We start from the raw sequence: 17,332 nt of genomic DNA on the forward strand, positions 1-17,332 counted from the left end.
GACCCCTTATTAAAGTGGGCTTCCAGATTCTGATAAGTCCCCACCCACAGACCCCGACAACCACCGGGGAAGGGTTGATGGTAAGGGGCCCTTGTAATGTTTAACATGGGGACAAGGTGCTTTGGGGTGGGGGCAGGGCCCCCCCTGCCCCAAAGCACTGTTCGTCCCCTCCTTACTGACCTACCGGGCTGCGTGCTTGGATAAGGGGCTGGTATTGATTGTGGGGGGTTCCTCTTAAGATCTATACTAGACCAAAGTGTCTGGTATCGTCTTGGGGGTAACCACACACAAAAAAAGTTTACATTTTGGCAGGGTTCCCCTTTAAGATTCTCAGCGCACAAGTCGGATCATCTTGATCCGACTTCTGGTGCAACTTCTATTCAAATCAATGGGCTCCCACAGGGAACCACTGATTTTGAATAGAGACAGAGAAACGCGGCTGAAAGCCACCACGGCTAAATATGCATTGACTTCAATGCATAACGCAGATAAAATCACGTTTTTAAAGCCGCTTTTTTCCTGCCGTCGGTACTAACTTTACAGCCTGTTTTTTTAAAAGGCCAGTGGGCATGACGCCATCAAGCCCTTTCATTTTTAAAAGCCAGAGACATTGCTAAAAGCACCCCTGCCTAATAAAAACATCAACCCTTTATATTTTCTATCCTGGGGAAAAAATATATATATTTTTTTTTTATCAGGACAAGTAGGATTGTCATGTGGAACAAGTCGATTAGGATCCAAATTAAAATAAACTATTTCCACCCTCCTGTGATATATTTATTAGATCAAAATAAACTAAAGTTGTCATCCATTTTTGGGGTGTACACACATTTCTGAAAATGCCAAGCACCTAGGATAAAAATGTAAAATGTCTGCAATAGCAGCCTTCTATTTCTCTCAGGACAGGTTTTCTTTAAACTGTCATCTCCAGCACCACAATGACTAACAAGTCCCCAGAGAGGAAGATTTTCGATGAGTGACTCTACAAGAACCAGCAAGATGAGTGGGATGACTAACAAAGCGCACCCAGCTATCCATACTGCGCAGAGGGAGGATCAAATCCCACAGGTGACACCGGCTATTCACAGCCACAAACAATAACTATGAAGTAATCTATCAAGCTTCTCAAAGGAGAACATGACTATACGCCAGACATGCCTGATTTAAAGGCTTGGGCAGCACTAAATTAAATCTTAGATTTTACAGTTTAAGCAATTATTAAAAGGATTATATATATGCTGTGCAGACTAGAGCAGTCTGAAAGCCCTTCCTACAACCAGCAATTCTGAACGTTTTGCTGTCTGGTCACTTATGCATTTTTATAGATCACCAATGTAAGCTGCATTGTTTTTTCTCAGAACTATTTATTACAACATACAGATTTTGAATTAAAAAGCCTCAATGCAGGAACATCTGGACTCCGCAGGCCCAGACTCCGGCTCCTTTGACAGATCAGGCACAATCTGTTCTTCCTAGCAGCAGACAGACAATCTCCTTTATGGAAGTAAGAGGAGGAAGATAAAGACTTGCTCTGCTGACTGAGGAGAAGCTCTGTTCTTCTGTCTCCTGGCAATCAAAGGCCAAGATCTAAAGTCTCCGATTATTAGGCCCAGGGAAAATACATTTGTGCTGCTCTTTACTGAAACTAGCCATACACAGAGTGAATTTGTGCAGAAATTTGAGCTGTAGGCGGCCCTCCCAGCAATCTCCCATTCAAAGTTGTTGGGAAAATCCAAAAGATCCTGGCAGAACATTAACAACCTTATCAGATGCTTCTCATCGGATGTGGCCAATGTTAAGAGTATTCTGGCAGCCACCAGTGCTGACTGGCAGGAGGGATTCCTTCATATACATTGTGTGGATGGGAAAATCTGCATCGCCAACTGTCTGTCTTGTATTCAGACAGCCACAGAAACCACAACTGTCAAAATGCTCAATATGATGCAGTCACTGTTAACCTCCCTGGCGCTATAATTATGTCAGATTTTTGATGCTTAAAGCGGTACATTGTTTTGCATTGAAATTTGGCGTTTTATATTGTAGGCCTGTAATTCTTAGGAATAACTCTCTCTCTCTATATATAGATGATTTGATACAGCAATGTAATCTACAGATTACAGTGTATTTTGCATTTTGTACTTTTTTGAATTCGTCATCATGCTCTGCCTCCACGCGTCGCATCGCTCGCAGGGAACGGAGCCAGAACAGTAATACATTGGGCGAAACATCCGGCGGAGGGTCCTGTGGAAAAGACAAGTAACCTGTACTAGGAAACTGAAATGCAATCCCGAGGTGGCTTGGTGTTACAGCTTTTGGTAATGAAAGTTAACCCAGAGCCGCACTTGGGAAAACCGCTAGGAAGGTTAAGCCAATTTTCTTCCATTTTGAAATCCAGGTGATACCAACAGTTCACCACATATTTCCATGCAAGATTATGAGAAACTATATTTACACATTTTCAGTGGCCAGCGGATTAGCCCCCCAAAATGTCCGTGTGAACAAGCCCTTACCATTACTAGTATGCGTTTGTTAGTTCTCAACCAAACTTGTCAAGCCATCAAAAGGCTGGTGTCATAGCTGATTTCATGTGCAGCACCATGGCAACCACAGATCAAAGAGAGGCTAAGATGGCCACCTCCCTGGCTGTAAAGGATAAGAGGGTTTAGTTCCGCTTTAAAGACACCAACAGAAAGAAGTGAAGAGCCTCTTTTACAGGGCCGATTTCTTTTTGAAAGGCCCCTTTCTGATGGGCCAAATCGGGCTCTCTATGGAGCGGCAGATGTCAGTGGACATGTGTTTACTGACATCCGAATTTTATCTGCTAAAAAACAGACGGATGGGGATCTGGATGGATCGGATGATAGAGAACAGAAGGCTGTGTCCGTGTCCGCTCTGCATCAGCGGAGCGAACACGGACCAGTCATTCGCCTCCTCAGTGGGGATCAGCAGACACATGTGAAAGGGGCCTTGGTGACCCTGTGATTATACTTCTTGTACAATGGCGACAACACTTATGTTTCACTCTTGGAGAAGCAGCACCCCCTCTCACCCTCTTTTCCATAACAAAGAACAGAGGGGTTTTGTAGTCCTCAGAGAAAACTTGGAGCAATGTAAAGCTGGCCATAGATGGATCGAAATTTGACTGGTTCAGCAGGGAATGGCCAAACTTTGATCCATATGTGGCTGTCCCGGTTCAACAAAATCAATTGTTAGATCATTTGGTGAACAGGAATGTTAAAAAAACTCTTGCCGATTAGCAGCTGCCACCGTTGATCAGTGTATTATGATAGCAGAGAGTCATGCATTAGAATACAAGGTCCAGGCAGGGGGATTCCTCCAGCCACCTTGTTTCTGTGAATGAAAGCGTCTACTTGTTTTTGTTTCTATTCAGCGCAATGAGCGAATAAAAAAAACAAAAAAAAAAACGAATCATCTGTGGCCAACTTACTTGATAACAGTGCAGCAGGGAAAGGGAGCACAGGAAGTGATCAGCTCACAAGATTTCTGTTAGGATGTGTCAATGGATGACATTTATTTAGAAGCTAATAAATTCTCCTTTACTAAAAGTGTCCAGTAGGATTCGTATATGCAAATGCTTTATATCGAAATTCAGTTACAGGATGGCAATTCCCCCAAGAACTTCACACACAGGAAAATTTTTCTTTCAACCCAGTGGGGGGAAAACCAAAAAATAAATAAAAAAAAAAACTGAGGAGTTCGCTGCACTCTCTTAGTGGTGCACCCAAAATTAAAATTCTGACTGCACTTTGTTGAAAAGGACAGATTTTTTTGAAAAATATAAATATATATATTTTTTATAAATAATTGTTATTCTATTTGACTTTTTAATATCATGAATTTAAATGAATACAAATTTATTTTCTGCACCTTTTTGGCCAACAGGCTGCTTTTACACTGCAGTTTTTGAAGAATGTTTTATTAGAAAAGATCAAGAAAAATGAATCCCTTTTAAATTCGGAGTATGTCTTCCCACTGGTCCGTTGCGCTTCCATTGCTTGTTGAGTCAAATTACGCATGTTAAAATCTCTGTAAAAACCGGGGCAAAACCGTGTGAGTTTTTCAGCGGCCATTATCTGCACCTTTTCTTCCATCAGCAAAAACACCGATAACCCCATTTGCAGCCAACAATTTGAAGCGGTTGATATATCGGATATATAGCCTATCACAGAACAGCACGAGGAGGAGGCGCAGCTTTTGAAAAATGGACACCAGCAGTCTGACTGACTCTGCAACCGGTGTATAAGACGACCCCTGATTTGAGGCATATTTTAAGTATAAAAGGTTGTCTTATACGCCAGAAAATACGGTAACTATGCAATGTTAGTACAGCCACCTTCCCGCTAAGCTATTGTGTTCTGAAAGAGGGACCCCTCCCCTCCCCCTCCCCCTCCCCAGAACACACAGCGGCCAGCGCTTGCAGCTGTGAGCTCTGATCAGTTTTCCAGCATGCCTGTTCGTCCGAAGCTGGAGATGCTGCTGTACACATTGACCGAATGTCAGACGGTTTCTGTTGAATGGGCTGATATTAGGTCCATGTGTACCAGCCTAAAAACTATTGTCCTACTTCAATCCACGGTCATGCTGCTAAGAACAGTGAAATAGCTCCCAGGCTATAACAACATATATTAGTGGTCCATGTATGATAGAAGTCTCTTTCATAAAAAAAAAAAAATTACAATGAAAAAGCCCTAAGCTACCAACAATTGACAGTCAGAACCTCATTTATTACCCCTAAAGAGCGCCCAATACATACTGCAAGTTCTACTTAAAAGGGCACTCTTTCCCTTGTATTCAAGTATTGTAATATTCATGCCAACTAGAATGTAATAACGGCAGGTAATCACCCAATAACCAGTGCTGCAGAACTGTATTGTGTTTTATTAATATGGACCCAAAGTCAACATACATATCTATCTACTCTTCCACCAAAGTTACCATGGCTTGATTTGACCTTGTTCTCCCATCCATGCGAAGCGGCGTGGAGGGAAGAATCTCTACTGGAGATGGTGGTGGATGTGTATCGTTTATTTTTGGAGAATAATAATATCATTTAAGCTGGCCATAGACGGATCGCAAATTTGGCCGGTGTTCTGGTTTCCCTACCGAGATGGTTCCCTGCCTGACTGCGCAGGCGCGGACGAAGCCCACGGAAATCTCCGAACCTCGGGCAGCATCCAGGCTCATTCCTTTACATCCCCGTGGATTGGAGGATGTTAAAAAAAAGAGCCAGGAGGCCGAGCAATTCTGCCAGTGGGAAATGTTTTTTTTTTTTTCAGACCTAGTCCATTTACATTTGCCTGGCCATAGATTAACATGGAGCCTCCTTGCAGATTGACCAGAAAAATGGACAAGCGACTGATCCAAACATGCTTGTGTGAAAGGACCCCAAGACACCAAGAAATATGTTCTGGTCATCAACAGAAAGCACTGAATAAAATCAGGCCCCGTGTGAAATTTCTAAAAACGGAGTTCCATTGACACTTTTTTTTTGGGGGGGGGAGCAGTTACATGGTTTTGACAGGTACCCGCTCTTCCAGGTAAGATAGCGGCACAGCAATCTACGACATTTCCGGCCCCTCCTCTCCCCCCCCCCCGCTGCCTTCTGGGACACACAGAAAACGTCAGGACCATTCAGAAAGTGCAGCGTGACTCATGCATGCACAGTAGGAAACAGGATGTGAACTTGCAAGGCTTCACTTCCTGTTTCCCTTACTACAGATGCCTGCACCCAAAGCCTATTGATGAATCGACTTGGGGTGCTGACATCGCAGGATCCCTGGACAGGTAAGTGTCCTTGTATTAAAAGTCAGCAGCTATAGTATTTGTAGCTGCAGACTTTACAATTTTATTTTTACAGACTGGAACTTCTCTTTAGGTGCTTGACTTTAGACTTATTGACCCTGTAAATAAAAATACCCACTAAATATAAACTCTGTTTTATGGAACAAGCACAGTCCTGCCATCTGTTGCGATGAATAAAAACACATTGGGGGTTATTTACTAAAGGCATATCCACTTTGCACTGCAAGTACACTTGGAAGTGCAGTTGCTGTACATCTGAGGGGAAGATCTGATTTTTTTTAATCCAAATCACGTGGAAGCTAAAAGGCCGTTTTTTTATTTTCCTTGCATATCCCCCCTTGGATCTACAAGGACTGCACTTTCAAGTGCATTTTCAGTGCGAAGTGGATTTTCCTTTAGTAAATAACCCCCATTATGTATACTGTGAAATGATCTTATTTGGCCTGATTTTATGATCGAGCGCAGGAAAGAGCTGCCAAGACTCAGCCTACTAACAGGAGATACACAAAATCAGCAATAAAAATTGTCATCCGAGTGCGCAGTAACAAAGCAGAAGATATATGCATTGTGAACACAGACCTGGCAAAGTCTGGAGATATATTAGGACCCAGTTCTATTGACTATAAATACAGAAAGTGTATCCACCTTTAAAATTAAAGTCTCTTGCATAAGATCACATGACTCACAGCTTCCTTGCAAAGCAAAGATATATGGTTATCTGGTTTAATATTGCACTCCAAAGTACAACAAACCTTCATTAAAGACACTAGACTACACTTCTCCTCAAAGCAGGAATGTTTATCTTGGGATAACACTAACAAATCAATCTTACAAACTGAAGGCTGCATATTGTATCAGTCCCAGAAATCTGGTTAGAAATGATAAAATATTACAAAGCCATCCTGGGGAAACAAATAGAAACGTCCACCATTAAACTCTGACGCTCATAAAGTCAGTAACAAACACTATTCTAGTTGAACTACAAGTCCCATACAGCCAGTCTGATCAGACTGCCACAGGAAGTAAGCAATGCCCAGAAAAACAAATGCAATGCCGCAACATGACAGTCTAAGCTACTAGGTAACCATATAATCAATTACACCAAATAGCAACTTTGCTGATACAATTGTGGCCGGGTGGTAATAGAAAAGCTGCCAAAACGTAAGAGTGATTCAGGAAAAGAGAAGACTAAGCGCCCAGACAGAAGTCCTTCATGTTGGCAGGAAGCCAGCAGCACCAGACGATGATAATGGGGGGCCTTGCTTGTTGTGGCTGGTACCACTGGGGCACTGCCAACTGTGCTATGGAAAATGGCTGGAAGGACTTCAATAATGGCAGCAACTGTGACATAAGATGAGACGGCAAAGATTGCAGTCCACAGCCCAGAGAGATTTCACTTGGAGAAAGCCTTGGAAAAGCATCAAAGCCTTGCCAGAAAATTCATCAAACACTCCAACTACAACACTCCTGACACCAGTTCTACCCGTCCAACCAGCAATATCATTCAGGACTTCTGGTAGCCTCTATATAGGAAGGACAATGATCATACCAAACTGGACAGGGTGGTCCTACAACCATAGAGGACAGCAGATAACCCACAAGTGAGAGGTAGGTCAGGTAGGACTGAAGTAAAACTAGAAGGCCTCAGTCACACAGTGTTCTGCCCTGTACAGATGGGGCACGGAGGTCCATGCAGCTGGCTTCCCTCTAACTGATTTGAACACAATGTCAGCTGCCCCTACACAGAACTCATGTGCATCCCGGGCAACTGAAGATGGCCCTTCACACAGGTATAGGGATCGGTACTCCCATGTGAATGAGGCCTAACTGGCAGAGGACTTGGCGAGTCCCGTCATCGATTTACAACTTAATGTGACAGCAGGTTGGGAACCACCGGTGACAGGGAATGGAGAAGGGGGCGGCGGCCTGGTGTCAGGGAACGGAAGGAAGGGGGGCGGCGGCCTGGTGTCAGGGAACGGAAGGAAGGGGGGGCGGCGGCAGCCTGGAGTCAGGGAACGGAAGGAAGAGGGGGGCGGCGGCAGCCTGGAGTCAGGGAACGGAAGGAAGAGGGGGGCGGCGGCAGCCTGGAGTCAGGGAACGGAAGGAAGAGGGGGGCGGCGGCAGCCTGGAGTCAGGGAACGGAAGGAAGAGGGGGCGGCGGCAGCCTGGAGTCAGGGAACGGAAGGAAGGGGGGCGGCGGCAGCCTGGAGTCAGGGAACGGAAGGAAGGGAGGGGGGCGGCGGCCTGGTGTCAAGGTTGAAAGGAAGGGGGGGCGGCGGCCTGGTGTCAAGGTTGAATGGAAGGGGGGGGTCTGGTGTCAGGGAATGGAAAGGGGGGGGGGGGTCTGGTGTCAGGGAATGGAAAGGGGGGGGGGGGTCTGGTGTCAGGGAATGGAAAGGGGGGGGGGGTCTGGTGTCAGGGAATGGAAAGGGGGGGGGGTCTGGTGTCAGGGAATGGAAAGGGGGGGGGGGGGTCTGGTGTCAGGGAATGGAAAGGGGGGGGGTCTGGGGTCAGGGAATGGAAAGGGGGGGGGTCTGGTGTCAGGGAATGGAAAGGGGGGGGGGGGTTCTGGTGTCAGGGAATGGAAAGGGGGGGGGGGTTCTGGTGTCAGGGAATGGAAAGGGGGGGGGTCTGGTGTCAGGGAATGGAAAGGGGGGGGGTCTGGTGTCAGGGAATGGAAAGGGGGGGGGGGGGTTCTGGTGTCAGGGAATGGAAAGGGGGGGGGGGTCTGGTGTCAGGGAATGGAAAGGGGGGGGGGGTCTGGTGTCAGGGAATGGAAAGGGGGGGGGGGGGTCTGGTGTCAGGGAATGGAAAGGGGGGGGGTCTGGTGTCAGGGAATGGAAAGGGGGGGGTCTGGTGTCAGGGAATGGGGGGGGGGGTCTGGTGTCAGGGAAGGGGGGGGGGGTCTGGTGTCAGGGAATGGAAGGGGGGGGGGGTCTGGTGTCAGGGAATGGAAGGGGGGGGGGGGTCTGGTGTCAGGGAATGGAAGGGGGGGGGGTCTGGTGTCAGGGAATGGAAAGGGGGGGGGGGGCTGGTGTCAGGGAATGGAAAGGGGGGGGGGGTCTGGTGTCAGGGAATGGAAAGGGGGGGGGGTCTGGTGTCAGGGAATGGAAAGGGGGGGGGGGTCTGGTGTCAGGGAATGGAAAGGGGGGGGGGGGGTCTGGTGTCAGGGAATGGAAAGGGGGGGGGGGTCTGGTGTCAGGGAATGGAAAGGGGGGGGGGTCTGGTGTCAGGGAATGGAAAGGGGGGGGGTCTGGTGTCAGGGAATGGAAGGGGGGGTCTGGTGTCAGGGAAGGGGGGGGGGTCTGGTGTCAGGGAATGGAAGGGGGGGGGGTCTGGTGTCAGGGAATGGAAGGGGGGGGGGGTCTGGTGTCAGGGAATGGAAGGGGGGGGTCTGGTGTCAGGGAATGGAAGGGGGGGGGTCTGGTGTCAGGGAATGGAAGGGGGGGGGGGTTCTGGTGTCACTGAATGGAAGGGGGGGGGTTCTGGTGTCAGGGAATGGAAAGGGGGGGGGGTCTGGTGTCAGGGAATGGAAGGGGGGGGGTCTGGTGTCAGGGAATGGAAGGGGGGGTCTGGTGTCAGGGAATGGAAGGGGGGGTCTGGTGTCAGGGAATGGAGGGGGGGGGTCTGGTGTCAGGGAATGGAAGGGGGGGTCTGGTGTCAGGGAATGGAAGGGCCCGGCTCTGCCCTGTCAGACTCCTGGTTTTTCTCCCCGGTGCCCCTCACCCACACTCACCGAGACCACCACGGTGTCCTCTGTCTGGAACTTGGCCACATACTTGTCTCCTCTCACCACCTCAGAATCATTGAGAGGCCTGAAGCGGCACATCACTTTGATGCTGCACTCCGCCGGGTCGGCCATCTTGCCCGCTATGTGCCCCCCTCGGTGTGACCGGCAACAATTAGGCGGCTGGCGGCGCCAGGGGAACCTCTACGGCACAGTGAATGGACAAGCACCGGCGCCGCCAATCTCAGTGGGCGGAGGGAGGCAGCTCACTTCCCATCCAATATGGCAGACATGGCGGAGGCCGGCGATGACGATGCCGCTCCTCCCCTCCTGGCGGCGCTGGCCTGGAGTTGACGTCACCCACACACGGGGCTCCCTAAGCTCAAGGCGCATGTGCCAACCTCCCAACACCGTCTTCCGGAGACTCACAATCTGTCACCACTAGAGGTAGAAACCCCGAAATTCAATATGTATAAGATGTAGCACGGCTGCTGTCAAGTCACAGACGCCATTTTTGTGTAGACCAATACTGATATCTAACCGTCAAACCCAAAATGTAATATTTTGCAGCTTACCAGTGATAAAATGTGACAATGTATTAGTTTTCTTTTTTAGAATTCCTTACTTTTATTTTAAACAAGTGAGCCAGCAATGCACTTCTTGTCTTAGCGTGACAATTTTCATTCAGGAAACATCAGGAGAGAAACAAACTCCCCCAATCCTATTCTATTCTATAAAGCAATGATTATATGTGTCCTGATTGTCAGGGCAGTCCCACCAGTGCTGCCAATCAGTGCCCATAAGTGCCTCCTCATCAGTGTCACCTATTAGTACCGCCTACCAGTGCCGCCTATCAGTGCAACCTATCAGTGCTCATCCGTGCTGCCTATCAGTGCCCATCAGTGCCTCCTCATCAGTGTCACCTATCAGTGCCGCCTACCAGTGCAACCTATCAGTGCTGCCTCTTCAATGCCCACCAGTGCTGCCTCATCAGTGCCCATCACTGAAGGAGAAAAAATACATGTTATAACAATCTGAAAAACGTTTTTTTTAAAACAAACAGTGGTGATTAAAGAGGAAGTAAACTCAGAGGCATAATGTGTACCTATAGGTAAACCTATATTAAGGCTTACCTATAATAGGGTGACCAGACATCCCCGGTTTCAGGGGACAGTCCCTGGATTGAGGACACTGTCCCTGGATCAAGTCTGTCCCCGGTTTTGTCCCCGGATTGGATTTGAACAGGGGCTGGGGCAGTCAGTGCAGAATTAAAAAGATATATATTCTGAATTGCACATCCCTGCTCCACCGCACATACTAGCTTGGGGGGGTGTGTTTTTTCCATTATCTGTGCCCCTTTCTGATGATCATGTGCTGGTCAAAGCGGAGGGACCATTTCTTCAGTTTCGGGCGCATGCACATTCAGCTTCGCTCGCATGTTCTTTGGCCTCGGCTCAAGTCCCGGCCAGCCGCCTGCCTGTTTTATCTCATTGCCTTTTCTGGTGGAGTGCTCTTCCTTCGCTCCTCACCCAGTAGTAGCCAGAGCCCGGAGAGTGAGACTTGAAAGGCTTTGAGGCGGGCAGGGGGTGGCAGCAGTGACAGGCAGAGAGGCAGCAGGGCTCAGCTGATGGTGTCCAGCAGCAGGAACAGAGGGCAAGCGGCTCCGATCGTGGGGCTGCCAGCGCATTCAAGGCTTCAACACAGGAGTGCTTTGGGGGTGTCTGTGAATAGATGACATTGCACTTTGTCTGTCTCTCCGGCATCATGAATGGTATCATAACTCACAGGCAGCAGGCACTCTATCATGGCTCTGGCTGGCTCTGTCACAGTGTGTCACATAACATGTCTGCTGGGTGCTGATTTTGGTAACTTATTGGTCATATGTATCAGCACCCAGCAGCCCTGTTAAGTGACAGCCAGCCAGAGCCATGATAGAGTGCCTGCTGCCTGTGATTTATCATAATGCTGAAGATGTTAACCAGTTGCTGATTGCCTGATAGCAGATTTACTACTAAAGGACGGCCGCGCTGCGCAGGATCACTTATATACGTAATCCTGCATTTCTGGGTATGGGAGCCAATCAGCGGCTCGGGCGGACTCGATGTCCACCGGTACCCGCTGATTGTTATGTAAACAAGGCAGATTGCCGTTCTGTCAGTATAGAAGGCATTGATCCTGTACAGGGATTCATGCCTTCCCTTAGTAAAAAAAAGCCTCCCCACAGAGAAAAAAAAACCCCTATGAAGCAGTGCTGGCCAATTAGGTGAGGTGATGTATATATACATTATTTGAGTAATTAAGAACATCCAGCTAATTACTGTATGTTATTGTATATGATCATCTGTTGCTTGCACTATTTTATTATTCACATATTGTTTGGGATCATTTTTTTTTTTGCTTGCACCTTTCAATAATTCACTTATTGTCTCATTATTAGCGCTACCCTTTCCCCCTTTTTTTTACATTTTCTATACATGAGTATCGCATGTTTGCAGGTGTCGCAGCTTTTTCTTCAGCATAATTTTTTTTTCACTTTATTTACTTTAGCGCAGTATTTCCCCCTTGAGATTTACATTTAGGCAGAGGAACAAGTACAATGTTCTGGAATGGCCATTCCAGTCTCATTGAACATCTGTGGGGTGATTTGAAGCGGGCTGTCCATGCTCGGCAACCATCAAACCTAACTGAACTGGAGGGGGCAACAGATCCACAAAGATCTGCCCCGGCGCAGCGTATCTGAGATACGCTACGCCACCGTAACTTACTTTTGTTTGGTTCGAATCCAGAAAGAATTTGCGCCGTAAGTTACGGCGGCGTAGTCTATCTCTTGCAGCGTAACGGCGCGTAATTCAAATCGGCGAGTAGGGGGCGTGTTTCATTTAAATGAAGCGCGTCCCCGCCCCGAACGAACTGCGCATGCGCCGTCCCTAAAATTTCCCACCGTGCATTGCGATAAATGACGTCGCAAGGACGTCATTGTTTTGACGTGGACGTAAATTACGTCCAGCCTGATTCACAGACGACTTACGCAAACAAAATAAAATTATACGCAGGAACGATGGCCATACTTAACATTGCGTACGCCACTAAATTGCAGCTATAACTATACGCCGAAAAAAGCTGCCTAGAGACGACGTAAAAGAATGCGACGGCCGCTCGTACGTTCGTGGATCGTCGGAAATAGCTAATTTGCATACTCGACGAGGAAAACAACAGGAACGCCACCCAGCGGACGCCGAAGAATTGCATCTAAGATCCGAAGGCGTAAGAAGACGTACGCCTGTCGGATCTAACCCAGATGCCGTCGTATCTTGTTTTGAGGATTCAAAACAAAGATACGACGCGGGAAATTTGAAAGTACGCCGGCGTACTTTCTTTGTGGATCTGCCACGAGATGTTTTGTAAGGAGGAATGGTCCAAAATATATTCATCCAGAATCCAGACCCTCATTACAGGCTATAGGAAGCGTCTAGAGGCTGTCATTTCTGCTAAAGGAGGCTCTACTAAATAGTAATGTGATTTTTCTGTTGGGGTGCCCAAATTTATGCACCTGTCTAATTTCGTTTTGATACATATTGCGCATTTTCTGTTAATCCAAAAAAAAAAAACGAATTTCACTACTGAAATATTACTGTGTCCTTCAGTTATTTGATAGATCAAAATGAAATTGCTGATCCAAACACCCAAATATTTATACATTTTAATCATGGAAATTATCAGGGGTTCCTAAACTTTTGCATACAACTGTAAAAGCTTTAAAAAAAAAAAGAAAAGGAACGCAGTCACCACATCCAATAATTGATAAGCTATAATAAATATTTTTTGGGGGTTTAGTTATGCTTTTAATGTGATGGCTGCATTCATTTCGTTTTTTATTTTCAACTTCCTTTAACTGCTTGCCACCCGGCCACAGTACATTTCCTGGGTGGCACAGCCAGGCATGATCACATACAATTATGTCATCCTGCTTCTTCCAGGTCAATGGCACACAGTAGATTGCAGAGGCTGGGGGGTCCATGATCACAATGTAAACAAAGCTGTTATGAATACCATTCATAACAGCTATGTTTCCTATAGTGATGCTATGATTGGCCCACAGCTATCACATGGTACCTGGGCCACAGCACCCTGTACCATGTGATATCAGTGGGCTTATCACAGAACACAATAGTAAATCACAGCTGTTATGAATGCTACCCATTTATGACAGTTCAGACATTGTTGTTACAGTGGTCAGCACTGTAACAGTAATCATAGTGTAAAAAAAAATCTGATCACCTACACAGAGTAGTACAGCGTCACTATGGTGATACTGAATTACTCTGATGGAAGCATGTAAAAAAGTATGTACATTTTTTTTTATGAAATAAAAAAATGAAAATAAATAAATAAATGTAAAAAATAAGACGAAACAAATGGATACAAAGGGCCAGATTCACGTAGATTCGCGCAAAACTGCGGCGGCATAACGTATGACATTTACGTTACGCCGCCGCAAGTTTTACGGGCAAGTGCTTGATTCACAAAGCACTTGCCTGTAAAGTTGCGGCGGCATAGCGTAAATCCCCCGGCGCAAGCCCGCCTAATTCAAATGATCCGGGTAGGGGGCGTGGAGCATTTAAATTAGGCGCGTTCCCGCGCCGAACGTACTGCTCATGCGCCGTCCCTAAAATTTCCCGACGTGCATTGCGCTAAATGACGTCGCAAGAACGTCATTGGTTTCGACGTGAACGTAAATGGCGTCCAGCCCCATTCATGGACGACTTACGCAAACAACATAAAATTTTCAAATTGCGATGCGGGAACGACGGCCATACTTAACATTGGATATGCCACCTAGGGGGCATGTTTATCTTTACGCCGCATATCTCTTATGGAAACGGCGTAAATTTACTGCGACGGGCAAGCGTACGTTTGTGAATCGGCGTAACGACTCATTTGCATATTCTACGCTGACCGCAATGGAAGCGCCACCTAGCGGCCAGCGTAAATATTGCACCCTAAGATACGACGGCGCAGGCCGTCGTATCTTAAAGCGGGAGTTCACCCATTTAAAAAAAAAAAAAAAATCTCCCCTTAGCTTCCTGCTCGTTCGGTCTAGGGGAATCGGCTATTTGTATTAAAATAGGTGCAGTACTTACCCGTTTTCGAGCTGTATCTTCTTCCGTCGCTTCCGGGTATGGGTCTTCGGGAGCGGGCGTTCCTTCTTGATTGACATTCTTCCGAGAGGCTTCCGACGGTCGCATCCATCGCGTCACTCGTAGCCGAAAGAAGCCGAACGTCGGTGCGGCTCTATACTGCGCCTGCGCACCGACGTTCGGCTTCTTTCGGAAAATCGTGACGCGATGGATGCGACCGTCGGAAGCCTCTCGGAAACCTGTCAATCAAGAAGGACCGCCCATTCCCGAAGCCCATACCCGGAAGCGACGGAGAGGATGCGTCTCGTAAACGGGTAAGTACTGCACCTATTTTAAAATAAATTGCTGATTCCCCTAGTAATAACGAGCAGGAAGCGAAGGGGGAAAAGTGCCCTCTAAGGGTGAACCCCCGCTTTAAGGCATGTTTAAGTGTATCTCAGTTTGAGAATACATTTAAACTAATCTTAATGCATAGAATGCCCTGATCCTTCTCTTCTCGGGTCCCCCACTGGCGCTCCTGGTTCCACCCCCTGCCAAGTGCCCCTATAGCACTGCTTGCTCTGGGGGCACTCGTGCGTGCTCGCTCCTGAGCTCCGCTCTGTGTGTCCATAAGACTGCAACTGATCCAATGAGGAGAGATCTGAGAGAGCCTCGGCTCTCATGCCCATCGCTAGACTGGGATCGGGCTCAGGTATGGGGGAAGCTGCATGCGGAAGGTTTTTTTCCTTACTGCATAGAATGCAGTGATGTATAAAAACTTCTGTCTTTGCAACCACTTTCATGCTACTGCCAGATTGTATCATATACAGTAAGTCCCCTACATACGAACCTTTGAGTTGTGAAATTTCAAAGATGCGAACATGTACTTTTTTTTTTTTTTATTCAACCGAGAGAGCTGAATGCAAAAACTGACAGATTGCTGTGCCAACACAAGCAATGCTGGTGCAGCGATCTCCCCCCACCAGAACACACTATCACATACCTCCCAACTTTCTGAGATGGGAATGAGGGACACCTATCAGCAAAAGTATGCAGACATAGGACACACCCCTTGCCACGCCCCCTTAAAGGAGAATTGTACAAAAAAATAAGATTGGTTAAACCCACAAGTGCTTTTTTTTACCACTACTATTCCTTTATATTGGCTTTTGGAATTTACAAATGCAGCAATTTAGAAATCAGATGAATGTTTAGCGCTGGGAAACACGTTTTTATAGATAAAAAGTGCATTTTATATACATCTATATAGATCAGACCAAAATGAGGGACACATGAGGAGAATGAGGGACAGAGGGACATTGCTCCAAATCAGGGACAGGCCCTCGAAATCAGGGAGAGTTGGGAGGTATGCTATCAGCGCTCACAGAACCCGGAACGGAAATCGTTCGTAAGTAGGGGGACTTACTGTATGTCATTTTTTTTTGGCCACAGTGTCACTTTAAAGCCTCGTACACACGATCAAATTTTCCAATGGGAATTGTGTAATGACAGGCTGTTGGCAGAAAATCCGACCGTTTGTATGCTCCATCGGACAGTTGTTGTTGGATTTTCCGCGGACAAATGTGGGATGGCATGCTTTAAAATTTTCCATGCATAAGATACAAAGGAAGGAAATGGATAGCCGCACTCCGATGACCAAAAAGGTTGTCTTTTATTCAAACGAACAGCAAGTACATCACTTCACAGGTTACAGCAAAGGAACAGGGGAACAGCCGATGCGTTTCGCACTGGATTAGTGCTTAATCAATTTTCCACCAACAATGGTCTGTTGGATTTTCCCAGCGTGTGTACACAAGTCCGACTGACAAAAGTCCAAAGTATGAACATGCATGCTTGGAAACAATGCTCACCAAACACAACATTAGCAGAAGGTGCCCAAAGGGTGGCGCTAAAGAGCTGAAAAACCATGTTGTTTCGTGTTTGTTGGCCGACAATTGTGTGCCGTTTGTATGCAAGACAAATTCCTGGCCAATGCCCTTCGGACAAAAGTCCAAAGCTGCGTCCGCGGAAAATCCGATCGTGTGTATCAGGCTTTAGAAATGATAAACTGCAGTATAATACATGTTTGCTTTTGGGTTCAGATATGCTTTAAACCAGCAATGGCAATTCTATTCTCACCAGCCTGAGCCATGGCTTCCATCAAACATTGGATTTCCTTATTTAATATTTCTTTTTTAGAAAAGACAGGTACATAGTTCAGCTTTGGCACCCGCAAAATCATTCATGCATATTTTCAATCTACTACCAATCCACTTCTGAAACTCTGTATTGATTTTATTTCAAAGACAAAATATGCCTCAAATTGCTGAGAGAACATTTTCTGAAACAAACACCATGAATAATTCAAAATGGACTGAATTGTATACTCTTTATAAGAGCGGAGTGATATTGTTGTTGTAAGCTGTATTCAGAATATGTGGGGTTTAGGACAGGACAGCTGATAAAGGGGCCAATTCTCTAACCTGGAGACCGCTACTGTACATCTATTATTTCCTCCCTTTTGTAGGTTAAACATATGGCTAACAGCTTCTTTGTTTTATCTTTTCAAAACGTGCAAAACCAAATAAATATCAGTTGATCTTGCCTGAAATTCAGTAAGTTAAAGTGGTTGTAAACCCTTTACAACCACTTTAATCCAGGGGTC

The 17,332-nt window shown here is 46.7% G+C and overlaps 1 protein-coding gene across 1 annotated transcript in view; it reads right to left on the reverse strand.

The window, feature by feature from the left end:
- The window catches only part of KIF5B (kinesin family member 5B), a 92,282-nt gene extending 82,381 nt beyond the window's left edge, over positions 1-9,901 (reverse strand). Inside the window, exon 1 of the mRNA XM_040352628.1 lies at positions 9,560-9,901. Coding sequence (XP_040208562.1) covers positions 9,560-9,685 — 126 coding nt within the window. The 5' untranslated portion in view covers positions 9,686-9,901. The remainder of the gene's footprint in view (positions 1-9,559) is intronic.
- Between the last annotated feature and the right edge of the window lie 7,431 nt (positions 9,902-17,332).

This window comes from Rana temporaria, chromosome 5 (genome assembly GCF_905171775.1).
Source record: "Rana temporaria chromosome 5, aRanTem1.1, whole genome shotgun sequence".
NCBI lineage: Eukaryota > Metazoa > Chordata > Amphibia > Anura > Ranidae > Rana > Rana temporaria.